Raw genomic sequence first — 21,530 nt, 5'->3', positions numbered from 1 at the left:
GTACTTCGTTCTGCCCATACAGGAGAGAACACTCAAGGGGCAGTGCCAGATGTCCTCTGCTCGGCCTGGGTCCCATGTGTCCTGTGTGCCTGATGACCAGGCGTTCTCCACACAGAGGCCTGAGCAAAGGTTTGAAGTGACAGCTTTTCTTGGTCTTCGCTAGGTGTGTTACATGGCGTCACCCTCTACATGGCTTTCTTTGGTGATTAGGGGAAAGCTCTTCTCTCCCTGTTGTACTGAGCAAGCGCACACTGACCCTGGGGGCAGAGTTTCCTCTTGAGCACACTCGCGTTGAGCAGAACTCTGTTTTACCGAACCCGCAGACCTAGTGCTCTCCTGCAGGTCCACCCAGAAAGTCTCCACTCTGTGCTTTCGTAGATATTTGAAGGTGGGCTTTTGAGCTCCCCCAGTCTTATTTCTTCCAGGACAAACTGTCTCAACTTCTCCAGTCAATTGTTATGACACAGTTACAGGCCTCATCACCATTTTGGTCACCTTCAGTATGTCTATTAAAAAATGGTGCCCAGAGAGGGACATAGTATATTGAGGTTGCTGCCCAGCCAGTGGTATTTGGAACTGTCAGGTCCTACAGCTCAGTAAAGCTCAGAGTTGGAGCTTAACCTCCGGGTCTTTGATATGGGGTGGTGGGCATAACCAGCCTTCATGGCAGGGCCCCCTGGTCAGCACAGCAGCAGGAGGAGACACATCCTCTGGGATTCCCACATCCCTCCGGGCCAACCCGCCCAGTCTGAGTCATGTCTCTCACCAGATTTGAATCTTTAGTTGGAGTCCTGCCTTGGCCTTTAAGCAGGGCCCCCCCAAATGATGTCAGTGTTCATGCTCAGGGCCCTCGCCTCAGCCAGCTAATGAGGACGGGAAGATGTCCCTTTGTTTCAGGCCAGTGGCCCTCCAACTGCAGCTGCCTGCCTTTGTTCTTGCAAATGCTGGGCCCACCCACAGGGTTTTATTTTTATTTTATTTTTATTTTTTTAATTCTCACCCAAGGATACCTTTATTAATTTTTTTTTAGAGAGAGAGAGAGAGAGAGATCAAACCCGCAACCTGGGTATGTGCCCTGAATGAGAATGAGACCTGCAGCCCTTCAGTGTACGGGGTGATGCTCCAGCTGAGCCACACAGGCCGGGGATTTCTCTGCTCCTGCAGCCCAGGTTGATCTCTCCTGGCCTCCTTTGAACACCCATAGAACCCAGAGTCCACCCTAAGGCAACTGAGGGCTCATTTACATCTATGATTTTCATGCTTTCTGAACCCAAAGTGGGGTCTTTGGCCCAAGTAAAGTGCCCACTTGGGGACACTGAAGCACAGGATCTGAGTCTGGGGCTGCCTGGGAAAGTGTGGGCCATGGGCTTCCATTATTACATACTGTCTCGAGGGGTCTGTTTATTCCACTGGCTGGGAAGCTCTTGGAGAGAGAGATCGTAACTTCACCAAATAAGTATCATTTTAAAAAAGTGTGTGTATGTGTGTGGTTGGGGAGTATGTATTTTTGATCCACAGTTGGGAACCTATACATGCAAAGGTCTGATTCAGTTATATGTAGATTTTCAACTGTGCTGGTGGTCGGCACCCTTAACCCCTGTGTTGTGCAGGGTCAACTGGACTTTAAAACCCTATGCTCCTGGGTCCTGGGAAACCAAGGAAAGTTCAGTCTAGAAGTGAAAGAAATGATTTAGACTTCACCAAGGTCATAGTGAGGCCAACAGTCCCTATAGGGGCCACTGAGTTCAGAAGAACATCTTGAAGAAATGCGGGTGACTGTGGTCATGATCATTTTGGAGGAACTGAAAGTGCCCTGAGGGAAGAGGCAGGAAGTGGCTGGAGACCTGTGAGGTGGTGGCGGTGGTGGTGATGGTGGTGGTGAGGTTGGTGAGAACTGTGTGTGTGGGGGGGAGTCTGTACATGGGTTGAGAAATTGAGATTGATGTCATGGGCAGAGGACATGCGTCGGGGCTGGGACATTGGCCCATTTCAATGACAGTGAGTTGGGCCTCAATCCCTGTGGTGCTGGCCTGGGTTCTGTGCCCAGCTCTGCCACCCCTCACTGTGTGACTGACTGTAGGCAAGTCTCCTTGGCCTCCCCGGGCCTCAGTCTCCTCATTTCTAGGGTGAGGAGATTGAAAAGCTAAATGGTGGCGTTGGGCTACATCATTCCTAGCTCTCCCTGCTTCCTTCAGGTTTTGTGTCAGGTAACCCAGTTGATGGACTTCAACGCTCTTGATTCCGTATTTTACTTTTCCAAATGCAGGTGCCTTAGGAGTAGGCACCTACTCCTGTTCTGCGTGCTGAACCAACCTGGGGAAACACACCCAGCCCCGGCTTACTGGGGCCACCCCAGCCTCTAGAATGGAAGAGCCAGGTTAACCTAATCACTCTCATACTATCTCCTGATAAAAATTCTTTTTCACAAAGAGCAGAGGATGGGCAAGGGCAGAGGAGAGCAGGGGTGGATGGTTGACTCTTACATGTTGTGAAGGAAGTGGGCCTGCTTTCTCTAGTAAAAGCCACAGTTCAAGCTCCCACCCCCAGTGTGAAATGTGTATCAGAGACCGTGCTTCAGGAGAGGGTAAGTTTTGCCCCGTATGGATCAGAGGGAGCCAGGGCTGGCCCTTCGCCAGCTGAGGCTGCCTCCTTCCTTAGCTTGGGGTCTGAGCGCCCCCCCATAGACACTTTTCATCTGGAGGCTACCAACCAAGACAAGAGCTGGGAAGGTGTCACCTTGCTGGGGCTTGTCTGCCTGGAGGAGAACATTAGAGTCAGGAGGAGCCCCGGAAGCTGAAGGATTAATTGTACCCAGGGGCCTGCCTCTGTCCCTGCACACCTGCCCATGCGGGCACATACCTACCTACTCCTAAGCCACCTGCATTTTGAAAAGTAAAATATGAAATCAGGAGCATTTTAGTCCATCTTCACTGGACCACCTGAGACAAAACATGAAGGAAGCAGGGAGGGCTTGTCTTGAATTTGAGTGCTTCTAGAGGCCAAGCTCCTGTAATCCATCACTGGGGACAATGGCCTTAGTACAGTCCTCCCACCCCCTTGCTGGACTTGTAAGCAAGGAGCTTGGAAGACACAAGGCTGGAGGACACAACCACTGTCTTCAGGTGGTTAAGGCCAATGGCCTTGCCCAAGGATGCTTTGTAGACCCACAGCCCACTGAAGTTGTTGGGTTCCAGGGTGGTGCCCATCCATGTCTGAGTCCTGAACTTGCCAATGCTCAGAGGTAACTCTGCTGTTGAAGGCCTGGCTGAGGTGTGTCACTCACAGAACAGCTTCAGAAAAAAAGTGAGGTTTTCAGGAAGTCTGAGTTGGAGGCAGAGGTGAGTGGGAGTCAGGCAGAGTCCAGAAAATCCAATCTGAAGGTCCAGGCACCAAGTTTGGGAAGAGAAGAGGTGAGCAGAGTAAGCAAAAGAACCAGAGGAGGTCTGAAGGGTAAAGCAATAAAGACAGGAATATTCTATTTGGCAATGAAAACAGCCAGACGGAGCTGGGTTCAAATCCTGACTCTGGGGCTTCTAGTTGTGTGACATTGGGGAAGCTCCTTAATGTCTGAGAGCCTGTGTCTGCTTTCATGTGAAAGGCGCATGAGAACAGTCCCTACCTCATAGGGTTAAGGCTGAAGATAGAAATTTGCCCATCAACAGAGGTAAGTTGTACTTAACTCCATGAGATTGGCTGGAATATACCTCTGAGATGAGGGCAGAGAAGAGTAGAGTCCTAAGAATGAGCCCTGGGCCAGAGGAGAGTAGAGTCCTAAGAATGAGCCCTGGGCCAGAGGGGAGGAGAGTCCTAAGAATGAGCCCTGGGCCAGAGGGGAGGGGAGTCCTAAGAATGAGCCCTGGGCCAGAGGGGAGGGGAGTCCTAAGAATGAGCCCTAGGCCAGGTACGTGCTGGTAGAAGTCCGATAAGGAGAAGAATTTGGCCCTTGGGTTGGGCAACATGGAGATTATCATTGATGTTGACCTCAAAGTTTCGGTGGAGAGCTAAGGACATTAGCTGGAGGGGAGTAATTGAGAAATAAGCTGGCTGGGGTGGGGGCATAGAGACCACAGCAATACACAAACTCTTTCAAGAGGTTTCCCTGTGAAGGGAAGCAGGGAAGTGGAGTGGGGCTGAAGAAAGGGGTCAGGGAAGTGTTCTTATTGGTGTGAGAGGAGAGAAGCACGGCTAAGACTGGGCTCACGCTTCATTCTCCCACCGATAGGGCATGACTTGTGGAAGCCACTTAACTTGGCTGTTTCATCTGTGAATTGGGTGCTCACAGGACTGCTCAGCTTGAGGATCAAGAGAGCTAATAAGGTACATGGGAGACCACACTGTGTGGACTGAACTGTCAGGCAAACCAAGTGCATGGTTGTGAGCAGAGGCGGCTGGGCTCCCCCCAGCCCCGCAGTCACACCGTGGAGAGAGCTATCTGTTCATAAGCAGATCAAGCTTTGGAAAAGTAAAATTTGAATTAGGGAACCCATCCTGCCCACGTCCCATTTGGAGCTTCCACTGTGCTCTGTCTCTGGCTGAGGTTTTGCCTTTGCCCTTCCCATTCCCGTTCTACCTGGGAAGACCCCACTTGAGCCCCGGCTCCTCGTAACTGAAGTCCTCTCCGACTGCTAGAGCCCAGGTTCCCTTCACCACAGTGCCCAGAGTGTCCACACATGCGGGCCAGCCCAGCTCTCAAAGTGCTTCTTGTAGTTTTCTGACAGCAGGGACCATGCCTTTTCCCCTTGGGTCCCCCGTCGGCTACCAAAAGGGCCTGGTGGCAGATAGAAATGTGGATGGTGTAAAATGGCCTCCCAGTCTCAGCAGTTGCCAAGTATTAATATTAGTCTCCCTCCTTCACCCATCTTCCTGCCGGCTGGCCTCAGTTGTCTCACAAAGAGCAGTGCCGATGTCCATTTTTGGGAAACTATTTAATAAATACTTTGCTTTCTTTCCGTCGGGGTGACCCATGGTGGATCCCCAAGAAACACAAGCCACCAGCAGTAGTAGGATCAGAATACTTTAATAAGATATCAGTGTCAAAATACATTTCCTTATAAAGTTAAGCTCCCATACAGTAATAATGTCAGTAGGAATTCAACAAAATAGTAACGTACATGAAGTCGTTAAGTTGACAAGTAAAGTTAATATTGAAGCTTGGAAGATTTTTCAGAGTGTTTTAGTAAAACGGTAGGGTGAAATCCCCTTAATGCTGAGGCAGTGCACACAGGACCCACCACCAGCACTGACCTGGCAGTCACCGTCAGGCCCTGTCACCCGTCGCGTGGGGACAAAGCTGTGGTGCTTAAGTATGACTTGGGCAACACACTGAATAGATACTTTTCCTCATATAACTTAGATTTCTTTTGAAATTTAAATTTGGTGTTGTTTTTGGCAATAAGTCTATCCAGGCTTACCCAGTTCTTGGCCTGTTGTGCTTTAGGTGTATATGTCTAGAAACTTCATTGTACCCAAGCTAGATAAGTTCTGTGTGATTGGTATTTAGAAACTGAAGGTATAGTTCCTCTTACCCAGTGAGTTAAAGTGCTCTGAGAACACTCCATTTCCAGTGCTTCCTACCTATACAGGTCACTTCAAGTGACAGACAGACCTCGGGGGGCCTGAGGCTGGGCTGCCCGAGGCTGCCTGCCGTCGCAGCGGGGCGCTGCACCTCGGGCGGGGTGATCTGAGGGCAGGCTGAGGGCGCCCGGGGCGCCGGGCCGCGCTGCTCGGCACAGCTGCCCCCACGTTCTGCACCCGCTCGGTCCAGCTCCATGTGCTCTGCGGTGGTAAGCTGGGAGGACATGGGCTGGGTCACTGCCCCGTTCCTGAATCCTTCCTTTCTCTCATGAATTCCCATCTAAACCATCTCACGGTAGTTCTGGAAATATCCAAATGTGCCACGTGAAAGCCCAGTAGAGTCACATAGCTCAGTGCACTTGAAGGGCTAGCAACAAGACCTTAAGAAAAGTTAAAGCACTTCCTGTCCCTTAGATTGGCCCACTCCCACACCCCTACCCCATGATGTGCCATCAGACCCTCTTGGCAGCAATAAAAATATATACATACATACATAATACATATAGAACATGAGGAAAAGACAGCTTGCAACGCTCCCGCTTAATGATTCCACTCCTTAGATTGTTTGTCACCCTATGGCAGACCCCAAAGCAAAAGCCCCCAGAGGACCCTTGAGCAGTGTCAGCACAGGCCCGTGGGAGCGCCGTGCAGTTCTGCAGTGCCAGCAGGAAGAAGGAAATGACCAGCCTGGAAAAGATCTTAAAGTGATTTTGTGAGCAGGATTCCATTTCCGTTTCTAAGTTTTTAGATATTACAAAGTACCCATATATATGATAAACACTTAACCCAGATATAAATTTAAAAAAAAGCTCAGTTAATGGTTTTGAATAATAATAATTAAAAAACAATCCACCGAATGCGGGGGGTGGGAAACACCAAACAGTTTAGGAAAAGCCTCACTGTACAACTTTCACGGATAAGCACATACACTGGAGTTCACCCTTCACATTTCTTTTTTTTTTTTCCCCAAAAGTCATCAAAATTAGAGCAAAGAGTTGTCTTTTAAAAAAAGGCTAAAATTTACAATATGGTGATTAGTTTTAAAAAAGAAAAGAGAAGGGCCATGAGAGGGCAAGGCCACAAATCAAGCTTGGAAAACAAAATTATTTTGTTTCTCTTTGGCAACAACAACAAAATCTTTTTAGTTCAGTGAAGCCAAAGCTTTCCCTACAGTAGAACAAACATACACCCAACTTGTTAGTATGAATATTGTGTGTGCATAAGAGAGGCCTATGGATAATATAAATTATAAGTAATTGAAGTTGGGGAAAAATCTTACAAAATTTAAGAACATTTTGATTGACAGAGTAAAACAGCAGGTAAAACAACTGTGTATTTCAAAAATATGGATAATTACGTGTCTTCAGAAAAAGGCCATTACTTGGTAACCTGGGCAAGTCTGCCAGGTAAGTACATCTTGTAAAAAGTGTGTTGGTGTTAGAGATACCTAGTTGCAAAAATAGATGTAGAGAGTGAAGGTGGCAGATGGCGTGGCAGGGATGCCAGCCCCGGCCGAAGGCCCTGGTTCAGGTGGCCTGGTCCAGGGCTCTGAGAAGGTCCCCTCCTTGCAGGAGCGTGGAGCTTCCTGGCACGGGAACATTCACCTCGCAGTCATATCTGGTCAACTCGGGCAGCAGGTAGGGCTCAAACGAGGGCCCGAGCAGCCGGCTTGCCATACCTGAAAGAACGGTTGGTACCATATTTTAAAAACTAAATCGAACATTCAGTAAAGGCTCTGCTCCGTAAGAGGCAAGCAGGGATGAAGACACGTGTGGAGAGCTAGAGGCATTTCCAGTTCTCATGACTAGGGGGTCCCAGTGGGGCAGCCCTAATTTCTCCGTTTCTCCAATGTCGTCTTACATGGGTGACCTACTGCGTGTGGTAGGGTGGGGCCCTTCATCGAGCCCCTTTATGGAGGCTTCCACTTTCCTTTGGCTTGTGTGCAGCGCCCCTGCCCAGGGCCCTCTTTCTCCCAGCCCCTTCCCATGGTCCACGCCACCTCGCCCACTCGCCCTCACCCCCTCGTGGGCCGGCAGGGCCCGCCCTCTCTGAACCCCCAGTAGCAATGGACACTAGCTCACGCTCCCCTTCTATTCCCCCTTCTTTTGCGTACCTCCCCCTGGTTTCTAAGGTTCAAGGAAACGTCTGGGTTCACAGCAGGAATAACAATTCGGGTTATTATTTACTGAATGCAAACCTCTCACTTAAAGGTGGGGCTGGGAAATGGCACAGCTGGAATTTAAGCCCAGGGCTGTGGGTGGCTCAGAAGCCTCGATTCTGATGCACTGAACAGCAATTTGCCCCAAACCATATCGCTGAGGAAATGGCCCCCTTTCAGGGCAGGGGTCTGGTATGTTCCACCACAACCTCGAACTGTGTTTATGAGACCTTTTCGTGACATCTACGTTTTGCAAGATGGTAACAGACTAATGAGGCCCGGGATAGAAGGCGGCCAGGTGACTAAGCCTCCGGAAGGTCCAGCAGGGTGACTTTCCCAGAGCCGCCCTCCCCCAGCAGCATGTTCTCCTTGCACGTCCTCTGCTCAGCTCCCACCTGAACTCAGTGATGCCCCAGGGGGTCAACAGCGCATTGGGCAATTTGATAACATTAAGAACTGAGTAAAAGACACAAGCCCAAGGACTGTCTGGATCAAAGGAGCCCTGGATGTCACCTGATTGTTGGAAGGTCCCTTCAAAGCCCTGTAGACAGATGGCCTTCCAGCCCCTGCTGCAATTCTTCTGGGGAGGAGGGCTCACCCCTCCTAAGATAGCAGCCTTTCACGGCAGCAAGTTCACCCTCGTACTGAGCTGAGACCTGTCAGCCTGTGACGCCCATCCCCTGGCCCTCCCCCTGCCCCTCCCACACACTTCAGACCCTGGCACGGAGGCTCTGGTCCCTGAGTGCGCCCACCTGCCGCCTTCTGAGCCGGTGGCAGGCTGTAGTCCTGGTACTGAAAAGCGCAACACTGCGGGGCGAAGCTGCTCTTGGCGTTCTCCTCGGGGCCCATGGCCGACGGTGGCTGTGGTGGTGGCAGGTGTCTCAGAGGCTGACTAGAGCCACTGATGGGGTTTTGGGTGAACTCATCTGAAAGATCAATGTTGGAGAGTGAGGGCAGTGCCAACCTGAGGGAGGGGAGAGACTGCAAAGCCCCCCACATCCTCCCTCCTTTCCAGCCCCTCTAGCGCCTGGGGCCTTGAAGCCCAGAGATTTCTGAGGGTGTTGTTTGAGCCCGAGTGGAAAGGGGACGCTGGGTGTGTGGAAGGTGGGTGGTGAGGGAGTGGAAGAACCAAGGTGGGTCGCTGAGCCCCCAGCCCTTCCACCTGCAATCACTCCAGCCCAACCCCAGGAGGGCCAGCCTGCTGCTCACCCCTGGGGACATTCGCACTCAGCTGCTGGTCAGGCATCGAAGGGTAGTTCCCACAGTCCCTGAGGCTCTTCATTCTTTTCCACATCAAATGTGAAGGGGTGCTTCCTGGAGGGTCCCCCTGGGTGTGGGAGGGCAGAGAACCAGGTCCTCAAGCTGAGTCAGGGAGAGTGGGCTCAGAGCAGCTGGGCCCAGAGTAGGGCTGGCGCTCCGGCTCTCTGAGAGGCCACGTCCCCCCCCCTCCCTGCTGCCCTGGCCGGCACCCTGAGCCTCACAGAGCATGAGAGCCCCCTGCCAGCCTGGATCTCTGCGCTCAGCCCCGGTCCCCGCCCAGCCTGCCCCAGGGCTGTGGGGGGAACCCAAGGCTGCCCCAGTCAGGAGGTGGCTCACCCCACTCATGTCTTGGAAGGCTTCCTCGTCATACTCCAGCTGTCGCTTCAGCTTCAGCTTGTTGGAGAGGGCTACCATGGCCGGGCTCATCGCATCCGGGGCCTGAGGCCTGAAGCCCGAGAGAGGGGCCCGTGAGGGAGTCTGGAGCCACACACCACCCAGTGCCTTCGTCTCAGCCCCAGCCCTTCAGAGGGTCCTTCCAGAACTACTACTGACCGCGGTGGCTCTAAGACCCATAGGGCAGAGTTTCAAGGAAGGGTGTGGGCCTCGGGGCCTGAGCTACAGCTCCACTGCCCTTCCTCAGTCTCTTCCACCTGCTGAGATGCTAACAGTTCGAGTTACCTGCGCCTGCCCAGCTGCACCCAGGCAGCCTCCAGGCCTGACCTGGTTTGCAGCTGCTCTGCTAGGTGACATCAGTCTTTAGCAGGGTTTCTTCTGCCCCATCTCGCCCTGCCTGAACTGCTCCCACCCAGGGACTGGTGAGGCTGCTCCCTCAAGGGCATGTACCCTGGGAGGTGAAGGTCATCTACCCACCATGTGCCTCAGCCTAGTGAGCTCCCAGCTGGTTGAAATGGAGCTTGGGGGAGATTTGAAGGAGCTGGGAGAAGGCAGGACAGGGAGGGCAATGCTGGGCAGCCGAAAGGCAGGGATTTGAAATGCAGGGGCATCTTTTTACTTTTATCAACCAGGGTTCCATTAGGGAACTGAGAAAATCACTCAGATAACTTTTTGTGTTCTGTCGCTTAGATAATGAATTCTAGGTAAGTGGGGTGCTCTAGAGGTGCTCTAGGGGTACCCTGATGGGAGAGACATTGGTGTTCAAGGCCTGGACAAGTTACTTCTGTCCCTTTTCCTTTCCTCAGTCTCCTCGGTGCCCTGATGAAAACATTCCCAGACTTCAGGGTGACCCTCATAGCCTCGGCTCTTGGAGTTCAGGGCAGGGCTAACTGGAAGATCGGCCACTGTGGAGTGGGAGTTGGTGATGGGACAGGGAATCTTTCCGGGCCCCAGATCTCCCTCTAGTGGATGCCCATCTGTTCCCCCCCTTTTTCGGGCAGCCTTTGCTGAAGCAGCCAAGGGTCATGCCACTTACCTCTTCTTGAACATGGAGAGAGGCGGCAAGGTGACTGGGGTCCCCAACGGTGATGCCCCCAAGGCCTCGGCATGCTGATCTCCACCAGCCCACTTTGTGGGCGTGAAATGGAATGGTGGGTCGGGGGGCCACTGTGTGTCGAATCTACCCCCCAAGGAAGAGAGAGGGGTGCTGGCCTGGCCACAGCACGATGGCAGGGACACCTTGCTCCCACCATCAAAAAAGAGGGAGGACATGGGCTGGTGCTCGGGCTCTATCTTCTTGCTCTCCAGCTGCTGCTGATACTTGTCCAGGAGGAAGGGGCCGTGAGAGGCCATGGGCGCCAGTGGCTGGAAGATGTTCATCATGGTGCTGAAGCAGTGCTGGGGGACGAACTGAGGGTTCTCGGGCGCGAGCTTCTCCTCGGGGCAGATGGGACTCAGCTGGAAGTCTTCCCCGTCCATGGGGATGTAGGGCGCCAGTGTCTCCAAGTCCAGCTCATTGAAATCCAGCTGAGGAGACAGAGCAAAGGCAGAGAGGCTCAGCAGTTGCTGCCGCCTCCCACACTCTCCCATCTCAGCCCATCCTCCCCCCCAGAGTCAATCTTAGGCACCATTTGACAGCGGCACTCTCCTGCTCTAACTCCTTTCTTGGCTCCCTCTGGCCCACCAGAAGGAGAACTCAGACTCTTTTTCTAGACTTTCTGTGCAGTTCATCCCCTCAGCCTGGGCCCCACGTCTCCACACTCCACTCAGACATCCCCTCACCCCCCCACTGGTGTCATTGCCCCGCCCAGCCCAAAATGATCTCCCCTCTCCTTTCTACCTGCCCATACCCTGCCTTCTCTCACGTGACCCGGGCAAGCGCGCCTCTTCCACAAAGCATCCCTGCCTACTCTGGCCCACAGTGACTGCCCCGTCCCTGTCCTCATGGGACACGTAGGACTGTGGTGCAGACAGCGGCTCCCGGAGAGGCAGGGGCCGCTTTTCCTCCTCTTCCTCATGTGCCCTGGCACAGGCCTAGACACACAGTCAGTGCCAGGCACATCTGTATGCTCAGAGAGAGCCAGCCCCAGGAGGGACTTGCATTCCAACCAGCAAGTCCTCAGAGACGGCCCTTAGGTCCCAGTGTCATGCTGGGCACCAAAGGGAATGCTCACAAGCAGATGCAGAAAAAGTTCCTACCTTTAGAGAATGCCACCTCACTGGGGGGGGCGCCACTTAATGTATTAGTGATTACAACTAAAGAAAATGGTTAAAGACAGCGGACAGTTATGCCTGGGTACCAGCTAATGACTCCTACTGGAGTTCAGAGGAGAGAGAAGGGAGGGCCGAGAGTGAAGGGCAGGAATAGGGAAAGTTTGGCAGAATGGCTGGAACTGGTGCCAGGCAAGATAGAGATACAAGCTGAGGAGCAAGGTAGAAATCTGAATAACCTAGGTTAGGACAATGGCAATTAATGATTTTCCTTTGGGTTTCATGAAACATGCACCCATCCACCCACCTCAGTCCTGTTTACACAGTTTGTGCAAGAGCATTTGGCCTATGCAATAAATGCTTTCCAGAAAAGTTATAAGAAAATGAAAATTTATGAATCAGGCATTTTAAAATGCATTTGAAATAAAATAGTATTTCAAAGACTCCTAAGATGATTAAGTTTGTGAGGTAGTAATTGTTCGCTTTGCTGGATGTACTTTTTAAATGTTGGGCTTCCTTAAAGAGAGGTTCAGTCTTAGGTGTGGTCTTCATGTACATTGATAAAGCTCTCTTGGTAAGTAGGAGACAGAGTGAGAGTTAAAAGTGGAAGAGCTGGGTGTGACACAGGTAAAGCAGAGGGCAGAAGTGGGAGAGGGGACCTGCACAGGTTTGACTTCCCTGCACCCTCAGGCAGTGAGGGACCATGGCTTTGGCCAAGTGTCTCCACTCCCTGCCAGACAGACGTGAGCCTTCATCACCATCAGCTGGCAGGCACGGTGCACCATGCTAATCTTCTCCATGGCCGCCTACCTGGGTGCCACACTGGTCCTTTGCCTCTGTATCCATGGCAAAGAGTTTCTCAATCACTTCAATCTTCAGATCATCATTCAGAGACGTGTAATAGTCCTCAGGGCTGCTGGGCTGGGGGCCAGGAAGGACAGTGACTATGTTAAGGGTATGACACTGGTCTCCCCAAAATCCACGGTAGAAAGAGAAATACATTCTTGAGCCCACAGATCAACTCCATTCCACTCAACAAGTACTTGTAGAGAGGCCCTCCCTACAAGCTATATGAATGAGATCAATTCATCAACCTCTCTGAACCTCGGTCGTCTCCTCATAAAATGAGCCTGTCTAAGGAGCAGATGGGATAAAGGTCGTGGCCAGCCGGGCCCTGGAGACTACAGCTGTATGCCCTGAGCAGGGACAGAGCTGGGGGCTCAAAACTGTGTGACTCAGCCTCTGCCTTCCAGGAATTTATCATTTAGATAGGGGTGGGGATTCAAGCCAACAGCTCAAATACCTGGCAGGTATGTGTCACCACCCCTCTAGGGGACTCCAGGATAACTTGAACAGGAGGAAGGCAGTATTTCTGTCCAGACTGACCAGCCATTGGGCAGTGACCAGAAGGAGAAGCCCACCCTTTCCATGGCCTCACTACAAGGGGGCTCACCGTGGAGCAGCTGCTGCTGCTGGTGGCACTGGGGCTGGTGTTCCCTGGGGCAGCCACCTGGGGCATGGTAAAGGCGGGCAGGCTCCCGGCCTCATTCTGGGCAATGTGGCTCCTCAACTCCTCAGCCCAGGGCTGGTTGGGGGCCAGGATGGTCTCACCAAAGGCTGATGACTCCTCAAAGTTCTGGTTCCCTGTGGAGACAAGGATCTGGCTTGGTTAACACCCACAACCTCTGGGCTTTCTCCCAGGGCAGAGAAAGCGCACAGGATGCACAAGAAATTTCTACAGGGTCTGGAAATCACGCCTGGGGCTGGGCCCTCAGCAATCAGGTGCTTAGCTGGGACAAAGCGGCCTTTAACTGTGGCTCTGACTCAATGTACAGGCTCCCTTTCAAGAGAACACCCTCCTGGAGCATTTAATTTTGAGAGACTAAGTGTATTAGGTAGGAGAGGCTCTTCGTTGAAGAGCAATCAGAATGTAGATGAGGTTATGAGAGGAGAGTTGGGCAGTTTGCCTCAGTACTCCCGCGAAAAGGGAAAGCTGCAAGACTTCTCCTCCCAGCCCTGTCATCTCTGCTCCTCTAAAGTTGCTGTTCTCTTGTGGCCTCTCAAGAACACAGCAAAAGGGGCAGAGACAGTCCATGGCAAGCACAGGAGCTGTCCGCATTCCTTCAGCAGCCATGGCAAGGCTGCGGGTCCCACACTGGGGAGGAGGGGGCCCCAGATACACATTGAAGTGCTTCCAGCAAGGGAGCGGGGAGGGCCTACCAACTCTGTGGCTACAAAGACAGTCCCTGTGGGACAGGCACATGTTTTAAAAAAGTAGTGCCTATGGGGCTAAATCTGGGCCTGAATCTTTTCTCCACCCATGTTTCTGGAGTCATTTCTCCCAACATTATTTCAGTTGAGCCCTCTGCCTGAAAAGCAATTTGTTCTTCAAGGCCCAGTAGAGAGCCGTCTCCGTGAAACCGTGCCAGCGGCCTTGGAGCAGATCTCCGGCTGTGCCCCTCTCTCATCTCAGGCCCCTGCCCCCGTGGTAGAGATGGGACTCCTTAGGGGGCCCTCCACAGCCCTCCTGGCTCCGCACTCTGCGAGGTCAGCGGTAGTGCAGTCCTACTGTGTGGTGGCAGGTGCGTGCGCTGTTCTTTTGTGCCCAGCACAGAGTCTAGCCACTAACAGATGATTAATGAGACTCAGGGAAGGAACAGGGGTGTCTCTGGTTAAGGAAAAGCTGTAGCCAGGGAGGTCTGTTGTGGTAATAACCTCCCCACCCCAAGAGAGTTCAGTGACCCCCAGCTCAGCTGAGAAGCACCCACCGAAATCCAGAGAAATGATGGCATCCCCTGCAGTGGGCGCCAGCTGGGCCAGCTCCTCCGGCTCCTCCTTCAGCTTGGTGAACAGGAAGTGGCTCTTCTCAGACACAGCCACCTCGCCACTGCTCTCGAAGATGCTGTTCATGCCAGTCAGGTGCGGCTTGAACAGGGACTCAGTCTGGTCCATGGAGAACACCACGTCGTTCTTCTCAATTTCACTGAGGGGGCAAGAGGGCGCTTTAGACCTTCCATTTCCTAGCAAAATCCTTTTCCCCAGACGCAGGGACACCCTGATGGCGAAGCCTCTCAGCCAAACACGTGGGTGTGCACACTGTGTTGTCACTTTACAAAGACCCACAGAATGGAAGTTTGGAGTTGAGGTAGCAGCGTGGAGAGTGCTCTTGGACTAGGTCTGTATTGGATGCTGTTTTAGGATGAGATGCTGCATGGTGTGCAGGGTTCGAAGGTTTCTGTTTGTTTCACTCTAGCAATTACTTTATCCGGCTTTCTCCCCGGGTACTGTAGAGTGAAGGTGTTGCATCTTTTCTCAAAACACACTAGTGTTTTTCCCCAGTCACAAAATACTTAAGTGATAACTTAGCTCCATCTGCCTCCGGACATGGGTCAGAGGAAGGACATAGATGACAGACCAGGGAAAGGGGCAGAAAAAGCACTGGAAAGGCGGAATCCCAAGTGTCCCACTGCTCCTGGGACATCCACAGAAGTCCTCTGGGTCATAAGGTTCAGCACCACAAAGAGCACACAGAGACCTTCAGAGAGGCCAGGCTCCCTGGGCCTGCCATCCTCAGTCTGGGGAGCTCGGGTCCCCCGACACCCTGTCCCCCACGGGCCTCACACGCTCACCTCAGGACGTAGTTCACACACATGATGCACTGGGGCTGCAGGTTGCGTGGGTTGTAGATGACTGTCCCCTGCGTCTCCAGCCATACGTAGCCCCCATGCTTCGCCAGCATCCGGTATTGGCCACTCACCACCTGACCCTTGGTGCACACTACAGGAGGAGAAAGGGAGCCTGAGGTCAAGGAGGTAGGGGGTGGAGGCCCCACGCGAGGGCAGCCCGCGGGGAAACGGAAGGACTAGGCATCAGACCATGAAGACTGGAGTTTAGAGGTCATTTCGCCCAACTCTTCATATTAAATACGGGGAAAGGAGGGCCAGAGGGGTTAAATGACTTGCCCAAGGCTGTCCGTGCCAGGAAATGGCCCATTGCCAATCCCTTAACAAGTCCGCTCACCCACACTGGCTCTGCCCTACTTCCCCCTCAGGGTTCAATGACAGGAAGCCTCCCCAGGGCACCAGGGGGCCCCTCCTCTGTCAAGCACTCCAGGTTGGGGTGGGTACTTGCAAGCAGTGTGGAGAAAGCCTATCCTCAGGGCAGACCTTTGTAGCAGACCCGCCACCAATACTAAGCTTGTGAATAAATGCAGTTATTATGAAATGATATCCTTGATTGTTCCAGGTCATCTGTCAAGCCTCTCACCATAGGGCCACAGAGGGTTTGTGACCATAGCAAAAGCAGAGGTAAGGGGCTGAGGCTGAAGAAGGGCTGGGCCCCCAGCAGCCTACACTCAGCCTCTTCAAAACCGTAAGTCCTTCCCATTCCTCCTCCCCTTGGCTGCCCAGAGAGGCTGCCTGCTTATGACTGCCTCCCAGTCCCAGACTGTTCTAGGTGTTCACTTAACAAGCACCTCGAAGGTGCAGGAAATACCATAACTTGCATGTGTACAGTGCTTTGTAGTGTTCAAGAATATCTCATAAGAAGAATTCACTTCTGCAAAGCAATTATAACAGTACCTGTCCATAAAGCGTCAATAAGGAGTTTAAGTCTTGTCATCACCTCATTTAGGACACAGTAACACCACGAGGAATCTATTACTATTCCTGTTTTACATCTGAAGAAACCGAGGCTTGAAATTATCGAGTGGTTTGCTGAAAGCCCCCTCAGTGGAAACAGTAGATAAAATTATAGTCCAAATGAAAGACTCCTAGTCTAAGCTTGTTTTTGTTTAAAGTTGACTTGGGTGAGGTTTAATTTACCGTCAGTTAACAAATGCACCCATTGAAGCATATAGTTCAATGAGTTTTGACAAATGTACACACCTTTGTAATTATCACCACAATCAAAGGTATGGTGACTTTTCCATCATTTCCCTCCATCAAAAAAAATCCTTGTGCCTCTTGACAGTAGTCAATCCCCATTCCAACCCCTGGTCCCAGGCAACCCCTGATGTGTTTTCTGTCACTAAATATTGAAATGCTCTCTTCTCCGTTTTCATACAAGTGGAATCATACAATAGTATGTACTCTTTTGTGTCTGGCTTCTTTGCACTCAGTGTTTTTCAGATTCCTCATGTTGTTGCAGGTATTTGGAGTTTGTTCCTTTTCATTGCTGAGTAGTGTTCCATTATATGGATGTACCATAATTAGCGTATCCATTCACCTGTCAATGGATGTGTGAGTTGTTTTCAGTGTTCGGTTATTATGAATACAGTTGCTATAAACATTTGTGTACAATTGTTTGTACAGACATACTCTTCATTTCTTATGGGTGTAGCTAGGAGTGCAATGTCTGGGTCATATATTAAGTATATATTTACTTTATAAGAAGCTGTCAGACTATTTTCCTAAGTGGTTGAATCATCCTAGTCTAATCTTTTTTAAAAAATCCTGTGCTGTAGGGAAGATAGAGATAATCTTCTTTTAACATGAGGAAACTAAGGCCAGAGGATTGTGACCTGCTTGACCTCCCCTGGGACAATTGCGACTCTGTCTGCACTGGACGATGGTCTTGTGCTCCTAGTCTCGCACTCTCTCACTACTTCCCCTGAGCCACAATCCACTGGGAAATCTAAACTTGCTGTTGCCCCTGTCCTGAACTGTCGTGGACTCTTCACCCCAAGAAATAGCTTCTGTCCTCCCTGGTTTCACTTTATCTGTACCACTGAGGCTCCCCTGCTACAGCGAAATGATTCTTGCACAATTTCAAGTGGCTGGAGTTAACTTATTTAGACGGTTCTTAATGCAGACAAAATTCAGGGCTCTTATTCTTGATTAAACAGCGCAGCGAGCAAAGGTTTTAACTGCATTTCTAGCGATTGCAGGCGAGGGCCTGCTCTGTCAGTAGAATATAATTACGCCTGCCTTCTAATCATCTGCTCATTAGTGCCAGCCTTGGTGAGGGGCCTGCTACTTGGTAGATAGGCTTTTTATGACCTTTAATCTTGTTTTCCTAAGAGCACATAATGTCCTCACACAACAAAGAGAAACCAATCCCCCCAACCCCTCCCCTCTGAGAGTAACAATGTATAAATTACTAATCCATTTGGAAATGATGGCTTTCAATTATCTGAATCTGGTTTGAAGGCTGAGCTTCCCCAGCAATTTCAGCCGTGAATGTTCACAGGCTAAGACATATACGTGCGGAAATTCGGGAGGCTGGTGTGTCAACGTGGACCGGCCTCAAACCTGGGCCTCCAGCTATTTCACAGTATGAGTGTGGGTCTGTGGTGCAACCGTATTTGCACAAACCCAATGAGAGAGAGAAGGGGGGTGAGGAGGGAGGGAGAGAGAGAGAAAGACTGATTTCGGTTTTAGCCAGCATTACCCCAATTTCTAACCCATGCAGATTTCCCTTTGCTGGGCTTAGGCTTGCTGGCTGGGTACAGGCCTCTGAGCACAGAGCAGCTTTACTTGGTTCCACCAGGGGAAGAAGGCAGCCTGTGATTTCCATTTGGGCTGTGAATTACCTTTAAGTGCGCCTAATGCTTAAATACACAGATTCAATAAAAAGTACCATGTTTTCCCTGTAGTCAGCAGAAAACTGATGTGACAAATGATTATCCCAGCTCTTTTTTTTATGAATCTGAGCTTTTCGAAGAAGAAAGTAAAAAAAAAAAAAAAAAAAAAATTCCCTCCTTATATGCCTAGAGAGAAGTCATCATTTTTGTTCCCTTGGACAGTAGTTTCTTTCCTCTACTTTCCCACCCTAGAAAATAAAGTATAATACTGTCTGCCAAGAATTCCCAGAAACTCTCATGTTTGCCCCCTGCTATGACTTCACCCTTGGCTGATGAGAGAGGCTGGACTTTCCCCCGATTTTACATCTATAGGAGGGAAGGCCCAGAAAGCCTGGCCCCAGGGAATCCATGGGGCAGCTGGGCCAGAGCCCAGTTCCCTGAGTCCCAGTGTCAGGAACAGTCACGGACCAGAAAGTTATGGGGAACCCCAAAGTGAAGGCTGGAATCACATCCTACAGTTTCAGAGCTGGGGCGGGCTAGGGCCGGATCACCCCCATCCTTGTGGGCTGGGCACACAGAGCGCCTGCACCTCCCTCCACCAACCCTGGGTCCATAAATGGGGCTGAGTTTAGGTCACTTGTTTATTTATTTGCTGGACAGCAGAGTGAGAAACTTCTCTGCGATATAAAGGGCCCTGCTTCACTGTCAGATCAAACCCAGAAGCCACGAGGAAGCAGCAGAGAAACCCAACTGGAAAGAGAAGACCTCATCCTATAAGAGAAAATTATTGACTGTGCTCAGATACTGCTTATGGGGTTGCTGGCCTGTTAGCTGCTCCGAACTTCAGCTATCCGACCTTGGGATAGATGGACGGATTTAGGAACAACAGACAAATAACTATACTTCCATTGTCTTCATGGCCACTCCAAGCCACAGCTGATCCTGGGAGTTCAGGACCAGCAGAGCCACTGGGAATCTTTTCAGACCTACCCATTTCCAATCCTGTAATCCTCTCGGCACCTCTGTCTGCACCTCTGTGGGCACTTATTTTGAAGTATTCTTTTCCAAACGTGTTTTAGACCTTCGGGTTTATCATTCATTTAGTGCCTGTACTGTATCTAACAGTAGGCTAGATACTGTGGCTAAAGGTATGAGCCACCTGGCTCCCTCAGAGCCCCCAGCCATCCTTTTTCCTCAGAAATGAGATTCCTTAGGGCAGGGATCAATGCCATCAATATCTATCTTCCTCAGTGGACCGAGCATAGGGTTACAAACCCAGAGTCCTTGCATGTTGATGGGTTGCATGGACTCAAGAAAATTGTCTTGGGTCACCTGAAAATGGGAAACCTGAACTGGGATATGGCCAGGTGAATGCACTAGAACTGCCCTGTCCAATATGGTAGCCACTGACCAAGTGTAGCTATTTAAATTTAATTAAGTTTATATTAAAAAATTCAGCTCCTCAGTTGCACTAGACATATTTCAGGTACGGCACAGGTCACCTGTGGATATAGAGCATTTTCACGGTGGAAAATTCTACTGGACAGTCCTGCTCCAGAATCTTTTCATGACTGGTTTCTTCAAGCTGCGGAGCACAGTTTCCATCGGCCATCACTGGGCTGCCTGACAGTCTCCTCCAACCGAATTCTCTTGACCCAGCACGCAAGCTCTCAGAGAGCCATGGCCTACCTCACACACCTGTCAAGTTTGTGTCCTGCCCCCTTCCCTCTGTCCTTCAAGGAGTTTGACTCAGGCGTCCTGTCCTGTCCTGTCCTCCCGAGCTTCCCAGCCCTCCCCTTTTCTGAATGCATGTACTTGCTTCTGTAGCACATAACCCAGGGTGGTTGCATGGAGTCTTGTGCGGCCCGCTACGATGTTCCACAGGGCTGTGCAGACCGTGGAGATGGTATGTGGGGGCTGAGATCCAGCCCACCTTCTACTCTCTGAGCGCGGGGCTTGGTGTGGGTGTGTTCCCTGGAGGAAGGGTCCCTTTTTCTCCTTTGCTTGAAGGTGTCATATAGGCGGCCTTGGTTCCCTAACCATCCTGAGGGTTGGGTCTTTCTGCTGCCCAAGACAGTGGTTCTGGGAGGGAAGTGACCAGGTCTTCTCTTGCCTCACCAGTCATACCCACTCAAGGCCAAATTCCACAGACACAAGGGAGCCACACAGGGCACTCCAGGAACTTACGGTTCTGGTGACTTTTGGTCATGTTCTCTGAGTCCAGTGCATGGTAGAACTCATAGGCTGAGCGGCCAAGCAGCTCCTCTGGGTGGTAACCAATCAGTTCTGTGATTCTGAATTAAAAAAAGAAATAAGGCATGTGGGGAAGAGAAACCATGCGATTGTGGGCAGGGGCTCAAGGAGCTAAATCCAGAAGGTAAATCAAATGCACACGTTCAGATGGAAACACTACAGGCTTCCTGTTCACACCATTCATGCACACAAAACACATGGTGGTCAACCTGCAACTGTGGTCCACCCAACCCCCACTCTTCCTGCCCTTCCTGCAGTCATGTTTGGGGGAGGAAGGAAAAGCAGCTCCTCAGGGGACTCCCTTCCCCCAAGCCCTAATATACACTTATGCCTAGTCTCCAACAACCATGGGAGGGGCTCTCACAAATCCCCCAGTTTTTGCAGATATGGGAGTAGAGATCCAGGGAGGGCAGACAATTCACTGATGTCCACACATGTGTCCCGGGACAGAGCAAGAATGACAAGGGCCTCCTGATTACTAGATTGAGCTTATTTTAGTAAAGGGCGATATAAATGAAAAGTGAAAATCGTGTGGCCCAAGTGGGGAAAGCATGGAGATGACCTTTATCTGTGTGAACCACAGAGTGAGGATGAACCTGGGGCAGGGAGAACCCCAGCTGTGCTTAAAGCTTCACTCCCCTGGGTGCTTCTCATGTCCTGCCTGGTGACCTCAGAGTCCTCTTGGACATGGGGTCTGCCTTCCATGGGTTCTTCTACTTGTCTCTCCCTATTTCCAAGGAAAGGAAGGAGGGCAGGAGGTACTGAGAGGAAGAAATATGAAATTACAGCCATAGAAACGTGCCTTCTCATTACATTCTTCGATAAATGCACAGCTCTGAAATGACAGGGCTCGGCTGTCCTAACTGTCCCTCCCTTCCTCCTGTAAGGTGTCTGTTTCTGATGGGAAGCGGGTCGAGAGAAGGCAAGTATGGAGAACCATGAAGGAACCTTTGCTCTGTGCTGGGGTCATTAAAATAAACCAGTCCTGCCCAAGAACCACCAGATTAGCCATATCCCCACGTTGTACCTAAATGTTATTTTTCGTAACTTTTGTTATCTCACATATTTTTTTCTAATGGGCTCATTGTCTCATCAATTTGGCCTATTGTGAGTTAGAAGTGATGCTATTCTCACCATTCCAAGCTGTATTTCAGAATG

General features: G+C 51.1%; 1 protein-coding gene and 1 pseudogene across 1 annotated transcript in view; both read right to left on the bottom strand.

The window, feature by feature from the left end:
- The window catches only part of LOC148091625 (large ribosomal subunit protein uL11 pseudogene), a 32,699-nt pseudogene extending 29,493 nt beyond the window's left edge, over window positions 1–3,206 (bottom strand).
- A 2,491-nt stretch (window positions 3,207–5,697) lies between these two features.
- EPAS1 (endothelial PAS domain protein 1) overlaps window positions 5,698–21,530 on the bottom strand; it is a 77,332-nt gene continuing 61,499 nt past the window's right edge. Inside the window, exons 7-16 of the mRNA XM_087823530.1 lie at window positions 20,307–20,413; window positions 15,226–15,373; window positions 14,365–14,579; window positions 13,050–13,240; window positions 12,407–12,517; window positions 10,422–10,912; window positions 9,329–9,437; window positions 8,942–9,059; window positions 8,485–8,658; window positions 5,698–7,252 (exon numbers count right to left, since the gene is read on the bottom strand). Of these exons, the coding sequence (XP_087679656.1) occupies window positions 7,101–7,252; window positions 8,485–8,658; window positions 8,942–9,059; window positions 9,329–9,437; window positions 10,422–10,912; window positions 12,407–12,517; window positions 13,050–13,240; window positions 14,365–14,579; window positions 15,226–15,373; window positions 20,307–20,413 (1,816 nt within the window). The 3' untranslated portion in view covers window positions 5,698–7,100. The remainder of the gene's footprint in view (window positions 7,253–8,484; window positions 8,659–8,941; window positions 9,060–9,328; window positions 9,438–10,421; window positions 10,913–12,406; window positions 12,518–13,049; window positions 13,241–14,364; window positions 14,580–15,225; window positions 15,374–20,306; window positions 20,414–21,530) is intronic.

The sequence above is a fragment of the Miniopterus natalensis genome, chromosome 13 (genome assembly GCF_054644295.1).
Source record: "Miniopterus natalensis isolate mMinNat1 chromosome 13, mMinNat1.hap1, whole genome shotgun sequence".
Taxonomy (NCBI): Eukaryota; Metazoa; Chordata; class Mammalia; order Chiroptera; family Miniopteridae; genus Miniopterus; species Miniopterus natalensis.
Note: the sequence above shows the minus strand (reverse complement) of the source record. Positions and strands in the feature narration are given on the sequence as shown.